Genomic DNA, 25977 nt, shown 5'->3' on the forward strand with positions numbered 1-25977 from the left:
TCTGCGATAAACTCGTAAATACCATGGCGAGTTCAACGTATAGTTCAGATACTTTAACCAGTACGTAAAACAGAATGAGTGGACATACAACGTGTTTCCTATGCTACATTTCAATGCACGTAGTTTGAAAAACAAGGGTGAACAAATTGAGTGCCAAGCGGAAAGGACGCCATTGAAGTTTCATGTACTATGCGTCGCTGAAACATTGTTTGCAAGTGATAAGGATGTCTATTTGTTCAATGGCTACAGAGAATTTAGTGTATTTCGTAGGTCAAAAAAAGGGTGGTGGTGTCACTGTTTACACAAGGAACGACGTTGATTGCACTATGGAAAAAGATTACTCAGTGATTTCAAATGACTACGAAAATGACACTTACCTAATTGCTATATACAGGCCTCCATCGGGAAATGCCACGCGCTTTTTTGAATATCTTGATTGTGTTCTTGGATATCTGCCAACCTTTGCGAAAGAAATTATAGTTACTGGTGACATAAATATTAACCTCTTGTGAAACAGCCCTGCAGGAAAATAGTTTTTCTCTCTTATATCTAGTTATTCTTGCGAAAATCTCATAACATGTGCTACGCGAATAACTGTTGCCGACGAGGCAATGCTAGATATTTGTTATACGAATAGTGTGGAAAATAATATAACCTCTGGGGCACTATCTACCAATGTTAGTGATCATTTGCCTGTCTTTTGTATCTTAGGAAAAACAGTAAGGAAGAAAAGTTGTGATAAATGTCATAAATTTAGAAGAATAGATGATTCTAAAATAGATATGTTCAAGCAGATCGTGCGTGATGCAGACTGGTCCGAAGTCCTGATCGAAGACCACTCTTCGGTCTGTTTTTTTAAGATTTTACGAAAAGATACTGGACTTATACCACCAGGCTTTCCCAGTAGTTGTATGGAAAAAAATAAAAAGTTTAGGAAACCATGCATGACACTTTCAATTTATAAACAAATACAAGACGGGAACAAGCTGTTTCAAGAGTTCTTGAGACTGAAAGATAGCCATAAATTCAATGAATATAAAAGGTATCGCAATAAACTAAACAAGGAAATCAGAAAGGCAAAAGACAACTTTTACGGTAATAAATTTGATGGCGTTGGTGATTCCAGTAAATTATGGAATATCTATATTAAGATATGTCAGTCAAAGCCCACTCATTTAATCACGCATGAAATTAAATTTACCGGCAAAGCTATCACCAGGTCGAGACCATTCCAATATATTTAATCGGCATTTTTTAACTTGCGGCAGGAAATTAAGCAATACAATAAAAGTGGACTCATGCAGTTATATAAACATAAATTGTTCTGATACATTATACCTGATGCCTACTAGCGAATTCGGAATGATTAGTATAATGGCTTCTATTAATAATAAAACTGCAGCTTGTGCCGACAAGATTAAGGCTGATCCAATCAAAGCTGTGGCATCAGCGATTTCGGTTCCGCTGGCACACATTTGCAACAGCATTCTGAAAGACGGGTATTTTCCCGATGAATTAAAAGTGGCACGCGTAACTCCTGTACACAAAGGGGAAAAAGAAGATGACTTAGGAAACTATCGTCCTATCTCCGTTCTGAATGTATTCTCGAAAGTAATTGAACGCGTCATATTTAGAAGAATAACTGACTTTCTAGGAAAACAAATTGACAGTACCCCAGCAGTTTGGATTTCAAAAAAACAAGTCCACTGAGCTAGCGCTACTAGGCATTAAAGAAAAATTAGTTGAGAATATGGAAAGCAAACAATTTACGGTGGGAATATTTTTAGATGTTAGGAAAGCGTTTGACTCAGTTACTCCCACTATATTATTAAAAAAACAACCCTGTTACGGCTTAAGAGGCCAGGCTTATCAATTAATCAAAAGTTAACTCGAAAATCGCAAACAGTGCGTGATATTAAGCAGCTGTTCCTCAGATCACAACATAATCACAACAGGAATACCACAAGGTTCGGTATTTGGCCCCCTTTTACTTCTTTTATTTGTTAATGACATCTGCGACATACCCCATACTGAGGAAATAGTACTTTTCGCCGACGATACAAATGTATTTCTTCACAGTAAAAATTTTGAACCGGCCCAATTAAAAGCTAATATATGGCTAAGACAGCTATCACTTCGGTTAGATGTAAATGAGTTACAGTTAAATACAAGTAAAATTAAATATGTCATCTTCAGAGCTCGAAACTGGCATATAATAGGTTCAGCCTGCGTTTTGAAGACGCAGTGCTGGAAAAGACGAGCAGTGTAATGTTCCTAGGCGTATTTTTTTCAGGAACATTGATCGTGGAATGACCACATATCTCACCTCCAAAGTAAGCTATCTCGAACAATTGGCGCACTGTGAAAATTAGGTTCTTTACTTCCAAACAGATTAACACCGGTTATATATCATGCACTAACTCAGTCCCATCTACAATACTGCTTACTGATATGGGGCTCTACAACGACGACAAATTTAAATAAACTAGAGGTTTTACAAGAGAGAGCTGTTCGTGCTCTTGAACGTGTCCGCTTCAATGATACCACGTCTCCGTTTAAAATGAGGTATAAGTTCCGCCAAATTTTCTTTATACAGAGAAGCTCTCACTTTATAATTCACGCAAATTAAAGAAAACTGGGCACATATTGAGTCTATCTTTCTTCAAACGACCACAGACCGCATCTTTCGTGTGATTAACTATACACTACCTAAGATTACAACTAATTATGGGATGCAAAGCTTGAGGTATAAAATTCCAAAGCTCCTAAATGAAAACAAGGAAATGTTAGACCTAATAAAGCAATCGCCTTCAATAAAATTGTAAAAAGAAATATATGTAACCAAACATAGCTCGTTGCTGTGATGTGTGATTTTCGTGCGAACTCTGTGTTTTTACAAAGCGAGTTTTAAATGCTTATTCATGTCAGTTTGAGCCAAATGTATACTGTAGCGTTTTTATATGCAAGATACAGTAAAGTTATATGCCTGTTTTTCTTTCCTGATTCCTATGTTTGTTAGCGAATGCGTACTGCTGCAAATTTTGACGTTTTTTTTTCGCCCAAACTGTGTTGTTCATGCTGTTTTTGGGTTGCACATCGTGTGCTTGTTTTTTTTCTTAGTTTTTTCTCGATCTTGCCTCGTAAATTTCTTGTTCCAATCCCCCCTTGTCTTCTTTCCCTTTTCTCCTGATTCCTTCGCTGGAGCGCAGATTGTACAGGGGCCAGGGCCTAATCAGGCGCATGCTAGCGCCTTTAGTCCTGATCCTTCTAGTTTTCTGTAAGCAAACTGGAAAACTTGTGAATAAAAAAAAAGAAAAAAAAGATGTCCTCAGTCCTCAGGTGTAGATAACCTCTTCAACAAAATTATTGCGTATGTCATTGCAGAAGGCCCGCATGGAAAATGATTCATGGGTAAGTCAGAGGCATTTAGTGGCAAGCATACAGCAACTGACAATGCGGTTTTTGTAAATTCGTGTTTCGTACAAGTTATATAGTCTTTCAATCGCAGTGAAGCAATTGCGCCTCTTGAAAGAAAAATTACCGCTGTCGGTTTGCCAGGCAAGATCTAGAGTCTCATTATGTTTACATGAGCCAATGACAATTTCTCGCGTTTTTTTTTCAACGTAATGAAGTTAAAGCAGCTATCGAGGAAAATTGCTCAATTAGGCTAGTACAGCCCCTTAGAAGACATGATTTAATATAGCTTACCACACAAAATAACTTGTCGAGGTCATAGACACTTGACATGGTGGATAATCGCACCCACACGTCGAACCAAAAGAAATGCTCAAACGACAAAATAGTGTATAGGAAAGACCCTTCCATTTCAGTGTACTTGAAAGAAAATACATGTTTTTAGACTGTAATCTAAATACATAGTCAATCACTTTGTTTTCTCTCTTAATTGGCACAGTTGCAGATGCCCAAGCTGCTGATGTATACATCTAAGACGTCGTTATTGATTTCACTTGAGAATATCGCGTCTCCGTTGTCTGTATTTCGGTGTGCTTCCACTTATTACATCCAGAATGTCCTCCTCATGATGAGAAACTCAGCAATATGGCCTATAATTATGAATGTTGGGCGGGTATTCTCGTTCAAACAAGTGGATGCACCAAATTTGTCAATATTTGGCAATCACATGGCAGCAGCAAGTGAAAATGTTGCTCAGTATTTTATGCACTAAGCATACGCGCTCACATCTAGACGCGGGTAAATAGGCGATAACGTATTCATGTCAAGCACTTTAGTATTTGGTACGGCAAGAAACCAGAAATTGGGAAGAGCGGATAAATATCTTGCGAAATGAAAATGCAACAAAAAACGAAAGAAAACGCGGGAGCATTCCTATCGAAATTTGAAATAACATGTCGATTGATTAGCCGCAGTGGTTTGTTGTTCAACTCACGTAAGATGCAAATAACTATCGATATAAAAGTAACTATTGTAATGGCAAGGTAAAAGATGTAAGAGTAAGATTATATACTTATTTAATGCAAAGAAACTATTTATGCAATATAGTTCATTATACCAGAGTTCCCTAAACATAGTTGCATTAAACATAATATATACAGTTCGCAATTGATTCGTAAGCAAAACTACTGGAGAAATTTATAATTAATGGTTAACGGAAACATTTTTAATTCTTCAAAAGTTTCTAGGGATTATGTTACGCAGTGAAGCACAAGAAGTTTGAAATCATAAAGCGGCACTAACATTGTGGTATGGCTGAGCAAAAGAATCTGTGGAACTCTGAAGCAAATTTCATCCCATAATTTTGATTTATCATTTAAACCTATCCAGGGCAAAACCATATGCATTTGACCATAGCACCACAAGGCCTCAAACTTCTAAAATTATTTAGGTCGTGCTTCTACTATTAAACTTCCAAATTCTACTATCCCCACAAAAGAAGCTACACGGAGACGCCGGTCACCAAAAATTGAATGCCAGATACACTTCCTTTACCATCATGTATAAGTACTCCCAAAATTATGAAGTCACCTCATATAAAATTTCATTCTCAACGCATACCTTCATGCTCTCCATGTGCATAGAACAATATATGTGGCACAGATGCGAAATGACAAGGCTTAGCTTGTCAAATACTTCGGCTGTAGTCTTTAATTTACACTTTCATCCTTTACTCTTATCTGGTGAATCCGTTGGTGAAGTATTCCACAGTCATTCTATGCGCTAAAGTCAAGGAAAACACGGGAAATATGGCAGATGGAAAATCAAGACGATGAGCAAAACGAGAACAACATGAAAGCAAGAGCCAACGTTTCGACAAGTGGACTTGTTTCTTCAAGGCGACGTATGCTTTCCTCGCCACGGTATATATTGTCCGGTGGTGGTGACGTTGAAGAACCCAGTAGCAATACTGTGAAGGACAAAACTAACTTCTATTGGGCGAACCTGTGCCCACCAAAACAGGCTACACTATAGCGGCGAACACGCGGCGAACGATAGCGAACGATAGCGGCGAACACGGTCGGCGATCGTCGAAAATCAGATCACCAGGTCCAGCGCGTCGGCTTTTATACAGCAGTCATCGAATGTTCCAGACTAATCGTTGGGACCCGCGTGCCTTCCACAAAGTTCTACACCATTCGCGTCACGCGATGAAATCAGATAACACAAGGTTCGGCGACAACAGACAGCGGATAGAAGCATCGATAACTTTCCAGAAACTTCGGATACATACAGGCGCGTCCCGCGCTGTGCGATAAGATTTGTTAGGCGGCGAAACGTGGTCGCCCGATAAATATAAGTACACGTGTCGATAAATAAAAACATCGACCCGATGCTGCAAGCAAACGACAGTAATAAAGAAAAGCACTCGTAGCAAAGCAAAGAACAAAATAAGGAAGTTCGTGAGCGTCCGTAAAAGGGTTTAAGGCGCACCACGTGGACCACTTCAGATCGTGCGCGGCGCCGCTGTGAATGCGAAATGCCGTCTGGCACGACCTCATAGTCCAGCGCGCCAATACGTCAGATGACCTTGTAGGGTCCGAAATAGCGTCGCAATAGTTTCTCACTCAGTGCTGAGCGGCCTATCGGGGTCCATACCCAAACACGGTCGCCGGGCTGGTACTCGACGAAGCGTCGTCGGAGGTTGTAGTGTCGGCTGTCGGTACGCTGCCGGTTCTTGATCCGTAGGCGGGCGAGCTGTCGGGCTTCTTCGGCGCGCTGGAGATAGGTAGCGACGTCAAGATTCTCCTCGTCAGTGACGTGCGGTAGCATGGCGTGTGAGCGTCGTCGTCGGGTTCCTGCCGTAAGCCAGCTTAAACGGCGTGATCTGTGTTGTTTCCTACACAACTGTGTTGTAAGCGAAGGTTACGTGCGGCAGGACGGCATCCCAGGTCTTCTGTTCGACGTCGACGTACATTGCTAGCATGTCGGCGAGGGTCTTGTTCAGGCACTCCGTGAGACCATTCGTCTCCGGGTGGTAGGCAGTTGTCCTCCTGTGGCTTGTCTGGCTGTATTGCAGAATGGCTTGGGTGAGTTCTGCTTTAAAAGCCGTTCCTCGGTCGGTGATGAGGACTTCTGGGGCACCATGTCGCAGCAGGATGTTCTCGACGAAAAATTTTGCCACTTCGGCTGCGCTGCCTTTTGGTAGAGCTTTAGTGTGAGTGAAGCGGGTAAAGTAGTCCGTCGCCACGACGATCCACATATTCCCGAATGTTGACGTCGGAAACGGCCTCAATAAATCCATCCCAATCTGCTGGAATGGTCGACGAAGAGGTTCGATCGGCTGTAGTAATCCTGCTGGCCTTGTCGGTGGTGTCTCGGCATGTCCCGGCATGTCTTGACGTAACGGGCGACGTCGGCGGTCAGACGCAGCCAGTAATACCTTTCCTGTATCCTCGACAGCGTCCAGGAGAATCCGAGGCGCCCAGTGGTTGGATCGTCGTGTAGGGCGTGCAGTACTTCTGGACGCAGCGCTAACAGAACAACACGGTAGTTGGCGTGGGCTGGTGAGAAGTTCTTCTTCACGAGCAGGTTGTTTTGTAGCGTTAAAGAAGACAATCCGCGCCTAAATGCCCTAGGGACAACGTCGGTGTTCCCTTCCAAATACTGGACTAGGCCTTTTAGCTCCGGGTCTGCTCGTTGTTGTTTAGTGAAATATTCTGCACTTGATATTCCAAGGAAGGTGTCGTCGTCTTCATCGTCTTGCGGCGGAGAATGGGGGCGAGTGATAGGCAGTCGGCATCAGAGTGTTTCCGTCCGGACTTGTAGATTACCGTGACGCCATATTCTTGCAGTATGTGGCTCCACCGCGCCAGCCGTCCTGAAGGGTCCTTTAAGTTAGCTAGCAAACACAACGCGTGATGGTCCCTGACCACTTTGAGTGGCCTGCCATATAGGCAAGGGCGGTGTTTTGCTGTAGCCCCAATGATGGCGAGGCATTCCTTTTCAGTCGTAGAATAATTGCCTACCGCTTTTGACAGCGACCGGCTAGCATAAGATATGACCCGTTCAAGTCGGTCTTTCCTCTGGACTAGGACGGCACGGAGGCCTAGGCTACCGGCGTCAATGTGGATTTCTGTATCGGCGCCGTCGTCGAAGTCTGCAAGCACCGGCGGCGACTGAATACATCGTTTGAGTTCTTGAAATGCGTTGGCCTGCGGCGTTTCCACCTTGAACTCATCACATTTGGTTAGATGTGTTGCGGCTCCGTGATGCGTGAAAAGTCCGTGACAAAGCGCCTATAGTAAGCACACATGCCAAGGAATCTACGTACTGCCTTCTTGTCAATGGGCTGCCGGAACTTTGCGATGGCAGCTGTCTTCTGCAGGTAGGGGCGGAAACAGAAGCTCATCGTAAGCAAAGCGGCCCTTTTCCGGCTTCAGACTAAGCCCTGATGACTTAATGACCTCTAGTACTGTCACAAGCCGCCTAAGGTGATCGTCGAAATTTCCGGTGAAGACGACGACGTCATCCAAGTAAACAAGACAGGTCTGCCACTTCAATCCCGCTAAAACCGTGTCTATCACGCGCTGGAATGTTACAGACACCGAGCACAGTCCAAATGCAATAACCTTGAACTCATAGAGGCCGTCTGGCGTGATGAAGGCGGTCTTTCCGCGATTCCTGTCATCTACTTCTATTTGCCAGTAGCCAGACTTGAGGTCTATCGACCAGAAGTATTTAGCGTTGCACACGGTCCAATGCGTCGTCTATCCGTGGGAATGGGTATACGTCCATCTTCGTGTTCTTGTTCAGTCGACGATGATCGACGCAGAAACGTAGGGTTCCGTCCTTTTTCTTCACCAAGACTACAGGAGATGCCTACTGGCTTTTCGACGGCTGGATAATGTCGTCGCGCAGCATTTCGTCGACTTGTCTCATAGCTTCGCGTTCTCACGTCGAAACTCGGTAAGGGCTCTGGAGGAGTGGTCGACCGCACTCTTCGGTTATTATGCGATGCTTTGCGACTGGTGTGTGTCGAATTCTTGATGACGTCGAAAAGCAGTCTTTGTATCGTCGAAGCAGACTTCTCAGTTGTTGCTGCTTAATCACAGGGAGACTTGGATTTATGTCGAAGTCTGACTCGGGGACTACGGTCGTCGGGGTAGATGCGGCAGAATCCGATAGGACAAAAGCATTGCTGTTCTCTAGAATTTTCTCGATGTATGCGATCGTCGTGCCCTTGTTGATGTGCTTAAACTCCTGGCTGAAGTTTGTCAGCAACACTTTCGTATTTCCTCAGCGCATCCGAGCGATCCCCCTTTCGACGCAAATTTCACGGTCGAGCAGTAGACGTTGGTCGCCTTCGATGACGCCTTCTACGTCAGCAGGTGTTTCGGTGCCGACCGAAATAACAACGCTGGAGCGAGGCGGGATGCTCACTTGATCTTAGAGTACTCTCAAGGCGTGGTGACTACGAGGGCTCTCCGGCGGTATAGCGCGATCTTCAGACGGCGTTATTAACATAGACTTCAGGTGGATGACGGCGCCGTGTTGGTTCAGGAAGTCGATGCCAAGAATGACGTTTCGTGAACACTGTTGGAGGATAACGAAGGTTCAGTCACGAATGGTAATTCCAGTCAGTCATAAATTAAGTCCATGAAGTCCAGTCATGAATGGTAATTCTTGCCGTGCAGATTCTAGTCGGCGTTATGAGGTGCCCTCCAGCGGTCCGAATTGACGGGCCTTCCCATGCAGTCTTAACTTTCTTGAACTGGGCGGCGATGGGTACACTCATGACGGAGTAATCGGCTCCTGTGTCTACTAAGGCGGTGACTGCGTGGCCGTTGAGAAGTACGTCGAGGTCGGTGGTTCTTTGTCTTGCGTTACAGTTAGGCCTTGGCGTCGGATCACGGCTGCGTCGCGTTGACCAGTGACTGGTACGTGGCGTCGTCAGGTGGCCTTTCCTATGCGTATTCTTGGCTTCCAGACTTCGTCGGGACGGCGGCGTGTCCTTATGTCTTCGAGGTAGTCTCTTCGTAGTCTTTGTAGGGGGCGTAGGATCTTCGTCAGTTCGACGAACAGCGACCACACCTCCATCGGTTGCTGCTTTTAGTTTTCCAGATATGGGCTCACGGACCGGCCCCGGGCTGGGCCAGTGTATGGACGGTGCTGCGGCGACAGGTAGCAGCCTGGTGACGGCGAACGGGCGGTCGTCGAGGACTCCAATGAGTAGCGGCGAGGTAGTCGGCGATGTCACGAGGGCGTTCACCTTCCCTCGGGAGCGCTGCGTTTACGACGAAGCCTCGCAATCCCAGGTCGCGCTATGGGCATCGGCGGTTCACATGGCCGGATTCGCCGCAGTGGTAGCAGAGCGGGCGGTGGTCGGGGGCGAGGACGTCTTCCGCATGTCCGTCTTCCTCGCGTAGGTGTGCTCGGCGACGGGTGGGCGTGCTGGCGGTGGCGGCGGCGGCGGACGACGGAATTGGGGCGTTACAGGGCCCTTGCGCGCTCGCGGAGGGGGACGTTGACGGCGTGCGACGCGGCTTATCGCTTCAGGCTGGGGCTGTGGTAATTGAGGTTGCACCTCAGGAACTCCAAGCGATAGTTGAACCTCATGTTTCACGATGTCAGCGATCGAAGCCACTTGAGGCTGCGACGAAGGCAAGACCTTGCGCAGTTTTTCGTGCACAATGGCCCTATTGGTCTCTTGGAGATCACCGGAGCCCAGTGCTTGGATGGCGCACTGAGGCGTGAGAACTTGGCGGTTATACTGCCTAGTGTGTATTTCTAAAGTTTTCTCAATCGTCGTTGCCTCTGTCAATAATTCGGCTACGGTCTTCGGTGCATTCCGGATCAGTCCGGCGAAAAGTTCCTGCTTTACGCTTCGCATCAAGAAACGCACTTTTTTCTCTTTGGACATTTCCGGGTCAGCGTGCCGGTAAAGGCGGGTCATCTCTTCCGTTGAAGATAGCTATGGTCTCATTGGCTAGTTGGCCTCGGGTATCCAGCGGAACTTCGGCGCTTTCTTTACGGACAACGCTCTTGAACGTCCTCAAGAAGTTACTGCGGAACAGGACCCATGCTGTAAGGGTGGACTCCCACTGCTCCAACAAAATCCTCACGGCATCTTCCAAGGAGAAGTACGCATGTCGTAGCTTATCCTGAGAGGCCCAGTTGTTGAAGGTTGAGATCCTTTGGAAGGTTCGAGCCAGGTTTCCGGATGCTCCGACGTAGCTCCACGAAGGGGGCTCTCTGGGCTGTTGAAATACGATGGGTGACACTGGGGCTGCCATTGTGGTTGTCTTGGCCACAATCTTCTTGGTATTCTCAGGTAGAAGTCCGTGTTTCGGGGGCAGCTGTTGAAGATGGCGGCTTGCTCGATGGTCCGGGACTACGTTGGTGTTCTCTTTGCGGTCCGGGCTTGGATCACGGTTTGTGGGGGGCGTCCGGTACATGAACGAAAAGCACCTCCACCAGATGTCACGTGGAGCGACCCATATAAAGAACACTGCTGCAATACTGTGAAAGACGAAAGGAACATTTATTCGGCGAACCTGTGCCCGCAAAAACAGGCTACACTTGAAGAACGGTGACAACGGCGAACACATTCGGGGGTAGTCAAAATCTGATCCGCGGGTCAAGCGCGTCGGCTGTAATAGATCAGTCGTCGAGAGTTCCAGAGTAACCGCTGGGACCCGCGTGCCTTCCACAAAGTTCTACAACATTCGCGTTGCGCATACATGCAATCAGATTATACAAGGTTCGGCGACAACAGACATCGGATAGAAGCATCGATAACATTCTAGAAACTTCCGATACATGTAGACGCGTCCTGCGCTAAGCGATAACATTTCTTAGACGTTAAAAGCGCTCACCCGTAAAAAATGAACCAGTTCACGTGTTCTTGATTAAACGAATGCCTAATTCAAGTAATAGAATGATCAATAGATGAAAATAAAAGTGCATGAGAAAACAACGAGATGTCGGTAGACTACAATCTCGCATCGTCGCAATGATTATGTGATTGGTAAGAGGATATTGCGCTTAATAGGAAGATGTGGGCTGGTATACCGTCAGTTTTTTTTTTTCGTGTACTTTCATTTTCATTTGTTTATTATTACTCCGATTAAGAACTAGCTGCAGATAGGCTCTGTGCTGTCCTTCATGCCATTTCCTAGGTATACTTTCTGGCGCAACGTACATTTCTTGAAAAAAGACGGAAGAAAGCAAGACAGTGAAGCACCAAGAAATGTATTTTGTGTTTCTTGTATATATATATATATATATATATATATATATATATATATATTCATTTATTTATTTATTTATACCTACTGCAGACCACATAACGTGGTCCAAGCAGGACGGGCATTTTTTTTAACAAATCACATTCAGGATATAGGTGCACGTACATTGTGTTTTACAGCCAGAGATAAATAAATAGCAAAAATGAACACTATAGCTAAATGTACACAACGGTACACGATGGCAGGACGATCGCGCTCTGGTATAGAATTCCAATGAGACACTCTGGGCGGGAAAAAGAAAAAATTTATAGCATTTGTTTTTGCGAAATATGGCGTTAACGATCTTCGTTGTTGATGTCGTGTATGTCTTGTTGATAGGGGCGATAAATACAACGAAGGGTCAATAGCGAATTTCTGGTTAAGGAGAGAATTCAGGAAGCCCAAGCGAAATTGCCTTCTTCTGTACTGAAGTGGGGGTATGTTATTGGCTGTCATTAGTTCCGACGGAGAGTCCACACGACGAAATTTAGAAAAGATAAATCAGCCTTTCTTTGAATTCTTTCGAGTTTATCAATGTTACGTTTTGTGTAAGGGTCCCATATTATGCTTGCATATTCTAGCTTTGGTCTGATGTATGATTGATAGCATAGAAGTTTTACATTTGGTGGTGAATTACGAAGCTTGTGTCTTAAGAAACAACTTTCTGAAAGAAGAACAAATGTTATCAACGTGTGAATTCCAGGAGAGGTTAGCAGTGAACCTTACACGTAAATAATTGTAGCTATCGACATGATTAACTGTAGATGAACCTAGGGTGTAAGCATACTGAAAAGGGGACTTTCTTTTAGTTATAGAAGTGGAAACTATTTTGGTGCTTTTGTGACCATGCCCTACTGCTTGCACCATTGGTATATGTAATCTAGATTTTTGTTTAGTTCTTGTTGATCATGTATCCTGCAAACATCACGGAATAATATACAGTCATCTGCGAACAATCGAATTTGAAAAGTTGGATCAATTATATCTACGATATCACTTATATAGCACAAGCATAGCAAGGGCCCTAGCACACTGCCTTGGGGCGCACCCGACGTGACTGGTAGAAGGCGCGAATTTAGATCCTCGATTGTGACAAGCTGCACCCGATTTCTCAAATATTCAGCCACCTAAGCGACCAACACTATCGGAAGACCGAATCTAGTTTATAGATTAGTTTGTCTTGAGGAACTTTATCAAAGGCCTTACAGAATTCTAAAAAATTGTGTTTGTCTGAATATTATTATCAAGACCTTTGGCAAACTGATGCGTGACAATGACGAATTTATTTATTTATTTATTTATTTATTTATTTATTTATTTGTGATACCCTCAAGGTACATAATTGTACATTGCAGAGTGGAGAGGCGAGAATACATTCCAAGAGTAAAAAATACAGAATTAGTTCAAGGAGTTGCATCATTGTCGAATACTTCTTTCTAAAGCCGTAATGAACACTTGTTAATATGGAGTGTTTGTCAAGGAATTCTGTAACCTTAGTGGCTATAATATGTTCTGTAAGTTTACAACATGAGGAAGAGGAAGATATCGGTCTGTAATTAGATAGTAATAATCTGTCGCCTTTCTTGAAGATAGGGATTACTCAGGCCGTCTTCCAGTCACGCGGCAAGGTTGCTGTTGACAAGGAACTATTAAAAATAATAATAAGGAACTTGGCAACGCATTCGGCATATCGTCAAAGAAACACATTTGGAAGTTCGTCAGCACCGCAACATTTTTTCGCGTTTAGGTTTAAAAGCATAGAAACCAGACCAGGATATGAAATAAAATTGACTTCGCATGGTTGAAATGAGATTGCGGTAGGCGTACATGGTCCGGATACCGAAAACACGCTATGAAAATAGGCGTTAAAATGATTTTTTATATCATCATAATTTGTGACCATGCTACCGTCGACTGATATCTTCGAAACTGATTTCTTGCTTTCACTAAGATAATTCCAGAACTTGGAAGGATCATTCTTAATAAAATTGGGCATTACAGTTTTAAAGTACTAATCCTTTGCGTGATGTATAGCTTGTGCAAGGATTCTTTGGTGACCGCTGATAACTCTGCACTGCGCAAGCTGCTTTCTTAGCTGTTTAACTTTTCTCTTCAATTTAATGATTTCACGAGTCATCCAGGGTGTACGCCTGTGTGTTTGCGTTCGCTGGGTATAAAGTTTTTCATACAGTAATGGTACGTCTCAACAAATTTATGCCAGAGAGCGCCCGTGTTTCGGGCGCCGTCATCAAAGTCTGCAAGTACGGTTTCCATGTATTCAAGCACACGAGCATCGTCAGCTCGGGAATAGTCCTTAAAATACCGAATGGAAGATTTTTGGTAGCTACTGCATTTAAGAAGAGGAATTGACACGCTTACAAGTTCATGATCGGACAGCCCTTGTTCCACTAGAATGGTATGTTCTGAAAAAGCCCTATTTACAAATACCAAATCTGGAAGTGAGCTTGCATGTTCTTGTACGCGTGTGGGTTGTTTGATTGTTTGAGTTAGGTCGTGAGCGAGCATGATATCAAAAATAATGTTAGCGTTTTTACTGGCCTGGGAACAGGCCAGTCGCTCCCAGTCCACACATGACAAATTAAGGTCTCCAAGCACGAAAATTTTCGTATTATGATACAGCGACATGTGTTCTTTGAGCAGTTAAATACTCCGGGCACGCGTCCGGAGGCATGTAACATGCGTATAAAATGAAGCTATGTCCCCAACAGGAAAACTGTACGCACAAGCATTCAAGAATGCCAACACCAGTTGTATTGGTAGCTTCTACTTCGGGCTTAACAAGGATGGCTACTCCCCCACCTCTGGTAGTTCTATCTTTTCGATATACGTTGTAACATGAGGGAAAGATTTCGTCGTCACTAATTTGCTAGCGCGATGTGAGGATCATGCTGCATAAGTATAGTTTCTAATTTATCTATTTTATTAGTGACTCTACGCGCGTTTATGTTAAGTAGCCTCAGTGCATTCCGTTTTGTTACATCTCCGAATTTTTTGGAGGACCTAGCGATTTTTGCTCTGGATGTGGATTCTAGACGACGGGTCTGGTCGCATTGCTCAGTTATGTCTGTGGCGATGGCGCTTGACTTCGAGTGTTTGGCCGTCAGGTTTCGCTTGCCGCAGTGCTTCGCTTTTTGGTTCCGTTTTTTTGAAGTTACTTTATCATTTTTGTTTTCGTCCCAAACGTATGCCTTTTTATTGATATATAGCTCATCGTATACGAGCGAGGCTTTGTTGCCGTTTTCTCGATTCATTTTGCAGCTTTGCCATAGTTTTCTTCTGATTTCCCGCACTCTTACCGAAAAATTCTCGCCAATAGAGTAATTCATGCCTTTCAGTTTGCGTCCCTGCTTTAGAATTGTAATTTTGTCTCTTGAATCTAGAAGCTTGAGACTAACAGGCTTGAACTTGCCAGGCGATGGCCGTCCCAACCTAAGAATACCTTCTATAGCAACTGGTTCTAGCTCAAGAATACCTTTTATTATCTCATTGTTCACAGCACCCTCTAGCGATTCGGTTTTCTCTTCTTCAGCTTCAGGTAGTCCGTAAACAATGATATTAGAACTTCTGCTTCAGTTCTCCAGGTCAATAATTATTGATACAAGGTGGGCAGTTTGCTCCTGGCACGACGTAACCTTAATTTCTAGACGGGCCAAGGAATCTAATTTTTTGTGAATATCGGTAAGGCGTTTCCTTTAATTTCCCCAATGTCGATTGTAACTTCACTAAGTTGTTTTGCTATTTATGCGAGGTCAGGGCCGGGGTTACTTTCGATGTCGCCACAAAGCAGTAGTAACTTTCGAACAGATGAAGCAGCATCGAACAATGCGCAACATATTCCGGAGCCGAACAACCGGGGGCACTGCAACACCACCAAGAATGGATCGTCAGAACGAGAGCACTTTCCGTATCGTTTGCTTACCTGTACAAAATACAGGAAGGGATTGGAAGCGACTCACATCGTGGTGATGCCGCCGTGCCCAGTGCCAGACAAGTCCGCTGGAAAGCCCTTTATAGCGGAATCCGTCAATGTCGTCATCCACTCCCTGATCACGTGGTAGCGCTGTAACGTCTCCGTTGGGTGAAAGGCTAGCCTCGTGCATGATGATGCTTGTAGATTATCCGGTCCTTCGAAGTCATGGAAATTACGCTCATGCGCCGCTGCGACGTTCGCCGGTTCCACGCGCGTGTTGTTAACAGTGGTCAGCTGGCCAAAGGTCTGTACAAAGTACAGGAAGGGATTAGATGCGACCCACATCGTGGCGATGCCGTCATGCCCATATATATATATATATATATATATATATATATATATATATATATATATATATATATATATATATATATATGTGTGTGTGTGTGTGTATGTGTATATATGTACTCTTATCTTGATATTATTATTTATTTTTCACAGTTTGCTATTTCTTGCTGTAGTTTCCTTCTGCAATTTTCTCTTTATCTCGGTTTCTTGCTGTTGCATTATTTTCTGAATCTAGCATCCTACTCTATAGTGGAACCTGTTTCAAACCTATGCGTTTTGTTACTGCATCACAAATATTTCCTTCGCGTTGCTTGTGTCTCTCGTACAGTGCCTACATTCATGTCTAGCCACATTGCGTATATGCTAGAGCTTCTCACTGCCGAATTGTGCCACAGGAGACTGGGATTAGCCAAGCTTCACTTCAACAGCTCTTTTGCGCCAGCCCCTTTCTCCTCTTTACATAATTATCATTTTGATCGGACTTATTTATTGATTTATTTATTTAGTTTTTTATTCATTTATTGTGGTTTGATTGTAAAAGTGAAGCATTAGAAAAGTTAGCGAACTTCATTTGGTAGATGCCTGGACAATTCAACATATTCAGCAAGGGGTGGCCTCTTATCAAGAAGTTCAACTGATCATATAATTGCACTATATGCACCATGCGCTTGACGAAATTATTTGATTTAAAAAGCCAGTGTAGTTTCACCTACAAGATCTAGTGCAATATGTCTTATAATGCTGGAAGTGTACTTTGTGCACTCCTGTTTAGAAGCTTTTGGCACCGCCTATATATACGCTTTCGAGTACTGGTGACAGAACCTGTTACCTAATCCTTACCTGTTTCTTTATGACGGTTGCATTTTCTTCTCAGAGCCTGGACCCTGGCATCATCCTGGTAAGCCACTGTTCCTGTGATTTTAGCACGACACTTTCTACTCCAATCCATACCACCTACTAAAAGCCAGCGTTGCGTCATCAACTAGTCATCTATATAAAGGAGAATTACTCAAGTACAGAAATTTATCCTTCCTTCCTTTTTCCTCCACGTATTAGAAGAGTCAGTGGTACTTATAGAGAAAACAAGTGTAGCCATGCAGGTGATTTTCACAGATTTTATTTGTACAGTACAGTGCTTCCAGATATAGCACCGACACCGAATTATGTATCGACAGCAGACGAATACGCTTTCTATGCTGATTACAGCACCAAGTCACATGGCCAAGCGATGGGAGGAATTGTAGATATTGCAGGAAGCGTTACGCGTTCGTGATTCCTTATATCCAGCGTCGATAGCGAGGCGCGCATTTCCACGTGCCCCATATCATACATAGTTCAAGTTCAGTTTATTTCATCATCAATATCTTCAGGCTTGTGCATATGTGTATGTACAACTGTGCGTGTCATGCATACATACCTACGTATGTAATATCAGATTACTTGCGTACACCCGTGAGAAAAGAATGCGGGTAGTGAATTCGCGATAAAAGTAATTTTCTCCGCTGTCTGTGACAACACTTTGAAATTAAAAAGGGCAATCCAGAACTTCCTATTGCGAATTTGCTAGTGCACTCGTCAGTTTCCGTTTATGAGTGTTAATTACGAAGAAATTCTATTTCCTCCGCAACCCTGTGGTCCGTATAATTTTGCTTCCGGATGTACCTACATACATACGTACATACATACATACATACATACATACATACATACATACATACATACATACATACATACATACATACATACATACATAACCCGCCGTGGTTGCTCAGTGACTATGGCGTTAGGCTGCTGAGCACATGGTCGCGGGATCGAATCCCGGCCGCGGCGGCCGCATTTCGATCGGGGCGAAATGCGAAAACACCCGTCGTACTTAGATTTATTTACACGCTAAGAAACCCCAGGTGGTCGAAATTTCCGGAGTCCTCCACTACGGCGTGCTTCATAATCAGAAAGTGGTTTTGGCACGGAAAACCCTACCATTTTATTAATACATACATCATCATCATCATCAGCCTGACTACGCCCACTGCTGGGCAGAGGCCTCTAACATACTTCTCTAACTTCGCCAGTCATGTGCTAATTGTGGCCATGTTGTCCCAGCAAACTACTTAATCTCATCCGCCCACCTACCTTTCTCCCGCCCCCTGCTACGCTTCCCTTCTTAAGGAATCCAGTCCGTGACCCTTAATGACCATCAATTATCATCCTTCCTCAGTACATGCTGTGCCCATGCCCGTTTCTTTTTCTTAATTTAAACTAAGACGTCATGAACTCGCGTTTTTTCCCTCACCCAATCTGCTCTCTTCTTATCCCCCCCCCCTTAACGTTACACCCATCATTCCTTCTTTCCATAGCTGGTTCCGTCGTCCTCAATTTAAGTAGAACCCTTTTCGTAAGCCTCCAGGTTTGTGCCCCGTACGTGAGTACTGGTAAGACACAGCTGTTATACACTTTTCTTTTGATGGATAATGGCAACCTGCTCTTCATGATCTGAGAATGACTGCCAAACGCACCCCAGACCATTCTTATTCTTCTGATTATTTCAATCTCATGATCCGGATCCTCAGTCACTACCTGTCCTAAGTAGATGTATTCCCTTACTACTTCCAGTGCCTCGCTATCTATCGTAAACTGCTGTTCTCTTCCGAGACTGTTAAATATCAGTTTTCTGCAGATTAATTTTTTGACCCACCCTTCTGCTTTGCCTGTCCAGGTCAGTGAGCATCCATTGCAATTGGTCCCCTAAGTTACTAAGCAAGACAATATCATGAGTGAATCGCAAGTTACTAAGGCATTCTCCATTAAATATAATCCGAAATTCTTCCCAATTAAGGTCTCTGAATACCTCCTGTAAACACGCTGTGAATAGCATCGGAGAGATCGTATCTCCCTGCCTGACGCCCTTCTTTATTGCGATTTCCTTGCTCTCTTTATGGAGGACTACGGTGGCTGTGGAACCGCGACAGATATATTTCGGTATTTTTACATACGGCTCGCCTACACCCTGATTCCGTAATGCCTGCATGACTGCTGAAATTTTAACTGAATCAAACGCTTTCTCGTAATCAATCAAAGCTATATATAATGGTTGGTTATATTGCGCAGATTTCTCTATCATCTGATTGATAGTTTGAATATGGTCTATTGTTGAGTAGCCTCTACGAAATCCTGCCTGGTCCTTTGCTTGACAGAAGTCTAAGGTGTTCTTGATTCTGTTTGCGATTACTTTAGTGAATTCTTTGTAGGCAACGGACAGTAAGCTGATCGTTCTCCAATTTTTTATGTCTTTGGCGTGCCCTTTCTTTGGATTGAGATTATGTTGGCGTTCTTCCAAGATTCCGGTACGCTCCAGGTCATGAGCCATTGCGTATACAGGGTGGCCAGTTGTTCTAGAACAATCTGCCCACCATCCTTCAACAAATATGATGTTACCTGATCCTCCCCAGCTGCCTTCCCTTTTGTAGCTCCCAAGGCTTTCTTTACTTCTTCCGGCGTTACTGTGGGATGTCAAATTCCTCTAGAGTATTCTCTCTTCCATTATCGTCATGGGTGCCACTGGTACTGTATAAATCTCTATAGAACTCCTCAGCCACTTGAACTATCTTTTTCATATTAGTAATGATATTGCCGGCTTTGTCTCCTAACGCATGCATCTGATTCTTGCTATTATTAGTTTCTTCTTCACTGTTTTTAGGCTTCCTCCGTTTCTGAGAGCATACCCAATTCTATCCATTTTATACTTCCTGATGTCCGCTGTCCTACGCTTGCTGATTAACTTGGGAAGTTCTGCCAGTTCTATTCTAGCTGTAGGGTTAGAACCGTTCATAAATTGGCTTTTTTTAATCAGATTTTTTGGCTCCGGTGATAGCTTACCGGTATCCTGTACAACTAGGTTACCACCAACTTCTATTGCGCACTCCTAATGAGCCCCATAAGATTGTCGATCATTGCTTCAACACTAAGGTCCTCCTGCTGAGTTAAAGCCGAATACGTGTTCTGTAGCTTAATCCGGTATTCATCTATTTTCCCTCTTACCGCTAACTCATTGATCGGCTTCTTATGTACCAGTTTCTTCCGTTCTCCCCTCAGGTCTAGGCTAATTCGAGTTCTCACCATCCTGTGGTCTCTGCAGCGCACCTTGCCGAGCACGCGGGCATCTTGTATGGTACCAGAGTTAGCGCCGAATATGAAGTGTTTCATTTCCAGTCTCGCCATTCGGGCTCCTCCACGTCCACTTTCGGTTATCGCGCTTGCGGAAGAAGGTATGCATTATCCGCATATTGTTCCGCTTTGCAAACTCTACTAATAGCTCTCCCCTGCGATTCCTAGAATCTGCCATATTCCCCCACTGACCTGTCTCCAGCATGCTTCTTGCCTACCCTGGCATTGAAGTTCGCCATGAGAATAATGTATTTGGTTTGACTTTGCCCATCGCCGATTCCAAGTCTTCATAGAAGCTTTCGACTTGCTGGTCATCATGACTGGATGTAGGGCGTAGACCTGTACGACTTTTAATTCCACAAGACCTGCCACCCTCCCGTTAATGCTATAGAATTCCTGTATGTTACAAGCTATGTCCTTATTAATCAGGAATCCGACTCCTAGTTCTCGTCTCTCCGCTAAGCCCCGGTAGCACAGGACGTGCCCGCTTTTCAACATACGTGCGTACAAAATCGAGACGTGGAACGAAGTATACAAGCGATCACGGTGGAATAGAAGTTACATAAACAGTTTTAAAAAGTTTCAGAAAGGCTTGCTAAGGTCTCCTTAGGTGGCCTATACTAGTCAAAGGCAGTGTTGTCAACCTCGCCGAGTTAGTATTAAAGGGATAGTAGGCAGACTTCACGTGCTGTCACTATCGGCGGCGGCAGGCTGTTAAGGAAGAGGTTGAAAAAAAAATGAGCCCTGTCCTTTGGCGCTTCTAAAGATCATTGCGGTAAGGACGGTGTTGGAAGAGGAGGGGAGAGTGTGGGGATAAGGGAAGCGAGAGGTTGAAGAAAAAAGGTTAGGCAGATCCCATTTTACGATGCCTGTCGCTGGTATTCTGTTTAGCATTTAATCAATATGGCGACGTAAGGCATTGCCACCATGGAATTGAATGATGTGTCGGGCATGTACTGCGAGGGGACTCTCTTATCCGCTTCTCTTGAACACTCCGCACGATCTAGTGGTGCTGCCGCGAAGACTGAGTGAGGACGATGAACTTCTGGGTGTCTGCACAAAACCACAAACACGTTGTGGTTTGCATCTCTTGCATCTTTGACGTTGCATCTCTTATTGCGTTGGCAATCATGTGGACGCCCCAGATGCATTTCTGCCATAACTGTGAGGCTCAGCTTAAAGTCCAAGGCTAATAACCTGGTCGCCGCGCGTAGGACATTGTGTGTGCGAGTGAAAGCATGTAATATCTAGCCGATGATATCGGTTCACTCTCGCGCGCAAGGGAAGAAAGCAGGGAGGAAGCGCGCCGTTTGCTGTCGCGCCCAAGGCAACACAAACAGGGTAGAGAGGGGTAGGGGCGTTCTACTGTGGCGGCATCGATTGAAATGTGACATTTTCGGGAGTTTAGTTACAGCTGTTAGCGATTTGAAGGGGCCACATGCCAAGTTCATTCTCGTTGGGTGTGGGCATTCAAACTTGTCTATGAGGTATGATTCCTGATATTTCTTCGCAGACGGTGAAGGGACATTTTTTTGTAGTATAGAGTAGTGCTTCGTCGAAAATATGGTCGTCCTTATTGAAGTCACTCGCTAGTGGTCTAGGTAAATGGTGCATTGTATGTGCGGTATGGTAGGTGAGTCTTGCATGAATTTGTCGTTCAGTCTAACCTATGCATTGTTTTCTACAAGTGCCACGTTCTAGGCAATAGACTACGTTCATCACTGCGTTGTCCCCACCGTCGGAGTCATTGACCGTGCTCCGGAAGTCCAGTTTGCCTCGCTTGGAGGTCATTGTTCCCTCCTATAACCGAAGCGGCTCTCCGACAGGGGCTCCACAATTGCAAGTCAGCAAACCTGCTTTTACTCTTCTATAAAGCCAGTCGAGGCTCCGTTCTGAACCTCTCCAAACGTGTATTGCCTCCGCTAAAGCGAGCTCCAAACAAAATTATTTTTTCGTTTGACGGCTATTATGAGCAAGTCGCAAGAGATCGTAATAAATTTATTCTTGGCGGTGAGAACTGGGTAGATTTCTTCAGGATGTTTTTCAAGTGTAGGGGTGCGTTGTCCTTGTAATCTTAAAGTGGGGTCTGAAGACATGGAAGAGCCAATATTTGGTTGTATTAGTGCAGGATTTTTCAAGCACACAATAAATGTTTGGTAGGATTTCTTTAGCGATCGAGCCTATCAATGTAAATTTGGTTTCCAAGCCTAATGCTATGTAGTCGCGTGGCTTCACATCTGCAGAGATCAATGTCTGGCATGGTGGCTTGTGTATTCTAGGTATTGTTTTTGTCGAAAGGTTTCTTATACCTAGTTATACCTAGTGCCCCGTTCTAAATATATATAGTGTCCAGGACGAATATGCGATCGGTTGCATATTTCGATGCCAATTGTTGGATGAAAATAATTTAGGAAAGTAACAACTTTATGCAGACTGTCCTGATCATATCCCCAAATAATAAATATGTCGTCTATGCGTTGTAGGCATGAAAGCTGGTCACTATATGCCGCTGTATAAGGGCAAATTCTCAATGGAAAAAAAATAAAGCCTTGAGCAGTGCGTTGTACAGAAAAAAGCACGTTAGTGATGCCGTGAAAGATTCCGCGATCCAGCCTTCCATCCTTTGTGTGACCCTGTGCGGGTGGCAATCGAACCGGCGTATTTATATGTAGGTAACGCTGTAGGAATACATAATAACACACGCACCACGTGCCCCCTTCGATGCGGCACCAGCAGATATCGCAGTCTGTCCATAAAGAAGCGGGAATAGAAGCTCGGCTGCCTGTACACGCCTCAAACATGACGCGTATCCGCGGCGGCAATGCGGTGTGTTGCTCATTCCTCCAACCCTAATCACATTAAGGTCAACACTCATCGTGAGATGATTTGCGCAAGCATTTTTTCGTTTCCAGACTTTTATTTTGGCTGCTGCGCGTGGTCTTGCGGCTTTGTCTGACTGCGTTGTCTGTCTATTGTAGTCGAGGTCTAGTCTAGTCAAGTAGCCTGCCAATATTTATTTATTCCTACTCATCACGCGCTCAGCCTTCTGGCATTGAGTGATGGTGCGTCTGATAAATCTCCGGAGATAGTCTTCGAACAGTATAAACTGACCGAAGTGGAAGGTGGGCAAGAATTTCGCTGAACGGTACTTTATGTATAGAAGCACAAATGATGGCGGTATGTGTATAAAAAGAGCGACACAAACATTAGAAAAATATATTGACAGGATAATTTCAGACTGGTAACTGCTTATTTTGTGGCCTACATTAGTGTAAAATGTAATAAGTAACAACACATGTTGTTGTTGAAAGACATGTAAATGAGCAAGACCCATTTCATAACTTTCGTGCAAACAAGGCACTCAAAAATCACATTAAATTTTCAGAATATCTCAGTATGTGGTATATAAAACGCACGTTAGTGAAGGTGTGAACGATTCCGCGATCCGGCATTCCTCTCTTTGTGTGACAGCACAAGAACAAACATAGTGTTAGAAGCGTAGGAGACACTAAGCGTTGCTTGCAAAGACTGAGTTCTTAATTCTCACGCTTCGCACTGACGTGTTTTTCTCTGTCTCTCTCGCACGCTACGGCACGGACAGCGAGAATCCATCAACTTGATGCCGGTAAGCGCTGGTCTTTCGGACACAATTTGAGCGTTGCTTGCATACAGTAAGTTCAGATCAAGATTTCAGACTATACTTAATCAAATTTTCACGCAGTCGGCCCCTGTTTTTATCTAGAACTGAAGTTCATCAGTAAAGTTCGAAAGCACAGACTGTTAGGTTAGTTGGCGTGGCAACACGAATACTTCAGTGCAAATCGCACACAGACGCACACAGATTGTGTTCTCTGTCCTTCCTGCCTACGTACGTGTGTGGTTTGCGCTGATGTATAAATGATTGTTGGTAGAGTACCATGAAAGTAATTTTTTTTTTAATTTTCCGTCTCATTGGTAACATAGGCGCAGATTTCGCATCATTCTAATTGACCTTTTTTCTCTCTGAAAAACCTTTTGGTATATGATCTGATATGGCTGGAATGCACGAACCCTCATTTATCGTGGTTCGGGCGCGCGCCTAGGTTATCGAAATTAGTTCTGAGTGCATCCCAAGCAGTATTGCAGTGTCTGTGTTGTTGCACTGGTAAGCAAGAGGTCCCGGCAGCGATCCCGGCTGCGTTGGACGATTGTAATTTCGCTTTGTGTGGTGGCTACATTTAGGTGCACTCGAACAACAGCAAATAGTCAAACGTAATCCAGAGCCCTAGAATACGGTGCATCTCACGTTAAGATTGTTGTAGTCGCATGTAAAACTTGCAGAACTTATAGTTTTAATGTTTTCAGCCAGGATGATTGCATAATGTGCTTGCCTTATTTCCAACGGTACCATTTTTTTATTGTTAGAGGTCACAAATTATTTTCCTAATAATATATTTCACACCTTTCGGCGCTTCGATAAAAAGTTGTTTTTGAAGTCCGAGAGAAGCAGGGAAACGAAGGGGCTTGATTTTTGTTCATCATAACCATACTAAGCCAACAGGAAAAATTGGATGTTCAGTATTCGCCTGCCATGAGCCTGAAGAGCACTGATCAGCACTGTCAGGGCTAGGTCTAGTAAGCCTAAATAAAGAAGGTAGTGGCCAGATTATTGCCGTCACCGTAAGAGAATTGGCACTGCAACAGATGCATAATGCGGAGGGATGGGGTTGCACCTCCAAGCAGCAAAATTACCTTTTCTTGAACTTCCGCTTTGAATTCTACCTCTTAACTTCTACGTTATAGCCACAACCGTGCCCAATTAGGCCTATGCTTCCTTTTTCTTCATTGTCTCTTGGCTTTGCATGTCCCTTGAATGTGAGAATTCAGGCGAACGCTTCGCACGCTGACCCTTTTTACATTGAACCTTTGTGAGGTCAAACAACATGAAAAGCTCGAAGACGAAGTGACGGATAGAAGAAGGTTGTCATCCAAGATGAATGAATTAATACACAGTCAAGAGTGTATACGTCTCCAACATCACTGCTGCATGACGAAAAGTCAAGCAGCTGGTCCTGAGTCAACCTGCCCTCCATAAAAACGTACTCGCCGCACCCCCTCCCCCTCCCCGCCCCATCCACCCCAACTTTTCTTATTTACATGGACGGTTAAAGACGCTTTCGTGGTTGCAACTGCATTTCGCCGCAAAGCAGAGCCATAACTCAGTGCAAATAACATAAAAATAAAAAGTTTCTCAAATAATTTGTTAACATGGTAAAATGAGAAATTTTATAGCATACCTATTTCAAATGTGTATACACCAGAAGACAAAGAGCGCCGTCTGCTTGTGTATGGCGTGCCGTTGGATAATTTGTTTTCACGGTAATTTACATGTATTTAAAGGAACCGCCAACATCGAATTGCGACTACTACGACAGATTTCTTTTTTCTGGCATAAGGACCAATGTTGACAACTTGTTTTCGTATGGATCGCTAGAGTTACACAGAAAATTCGCTAACTTTCTAATGAGCTCTCGTATTTCGCTGATATTGTCACTAGAACTGCGGATTATGTGTAACAGAATGTAGGCGTTTCAAGAATACTTTAATATGGGGCAACATGGTGTGATGCGTTTATCGAAACGTTTCTCGTTCGTCTAGTGTCGTGTACTCCCGGTAGCTCAGGAATAAACTCTGAATTTTCCAGCAGAGTGGAGCACTTTAGTGGGGCATTGAAAAACAATGCATGATGTGAGCGGGAAACCTAGGCATTCGTTCGTGATTTACCCTAACAAATCCAGCAATGTTTTAAAGAACATGGGTTACCTAATTATGCTTGCAGAAGGAGACATATAT

The 25977-nt window shown here is 44.0% G+C and overlaps 1 protein-coding gene across 1 annotated transcript in view; it reads left to right on the forward strand.

Annotated features, from left to right (window-relative positions):
* Positions 1 to 25977, forward strand: part of LOC140213635 (uncharacterized) — a 162841-nt gene that overhangs the window by 77054 nt on the left and 59810 nt on the right. The window contains exons 4-6 of the mRNA XM_072284879.1: positions 3385 to 3411; positions 16856 to 16879; positions 23747 to 23770. Of these exons, the coding sequence (XP_072140980.1) occupies positions 3385 to 3411; positions 16856 to 16879; positions 23747 to 23770 (75 nt within the window). The remainder of the gene's footprint in view (positions 1 to 3384; positions 3412 to 16855; positions 16880 to 23746; positions 23771 to 25977) is intronic.

This window comes from Dermacentor andersoni, chromosome 10 (genome assembly GCF_023375885.2).
Source record: "Dermacentor andersoni chromosome 10, qqDerAnde1_hic_scaffold, whole genome shotgun sequence".
NCBI lineage: Eukaryota > Metazoa > Arthropoda > Arachnida > Ixodida > Ixodidae > Dermacentor > Dermacentor andersoni.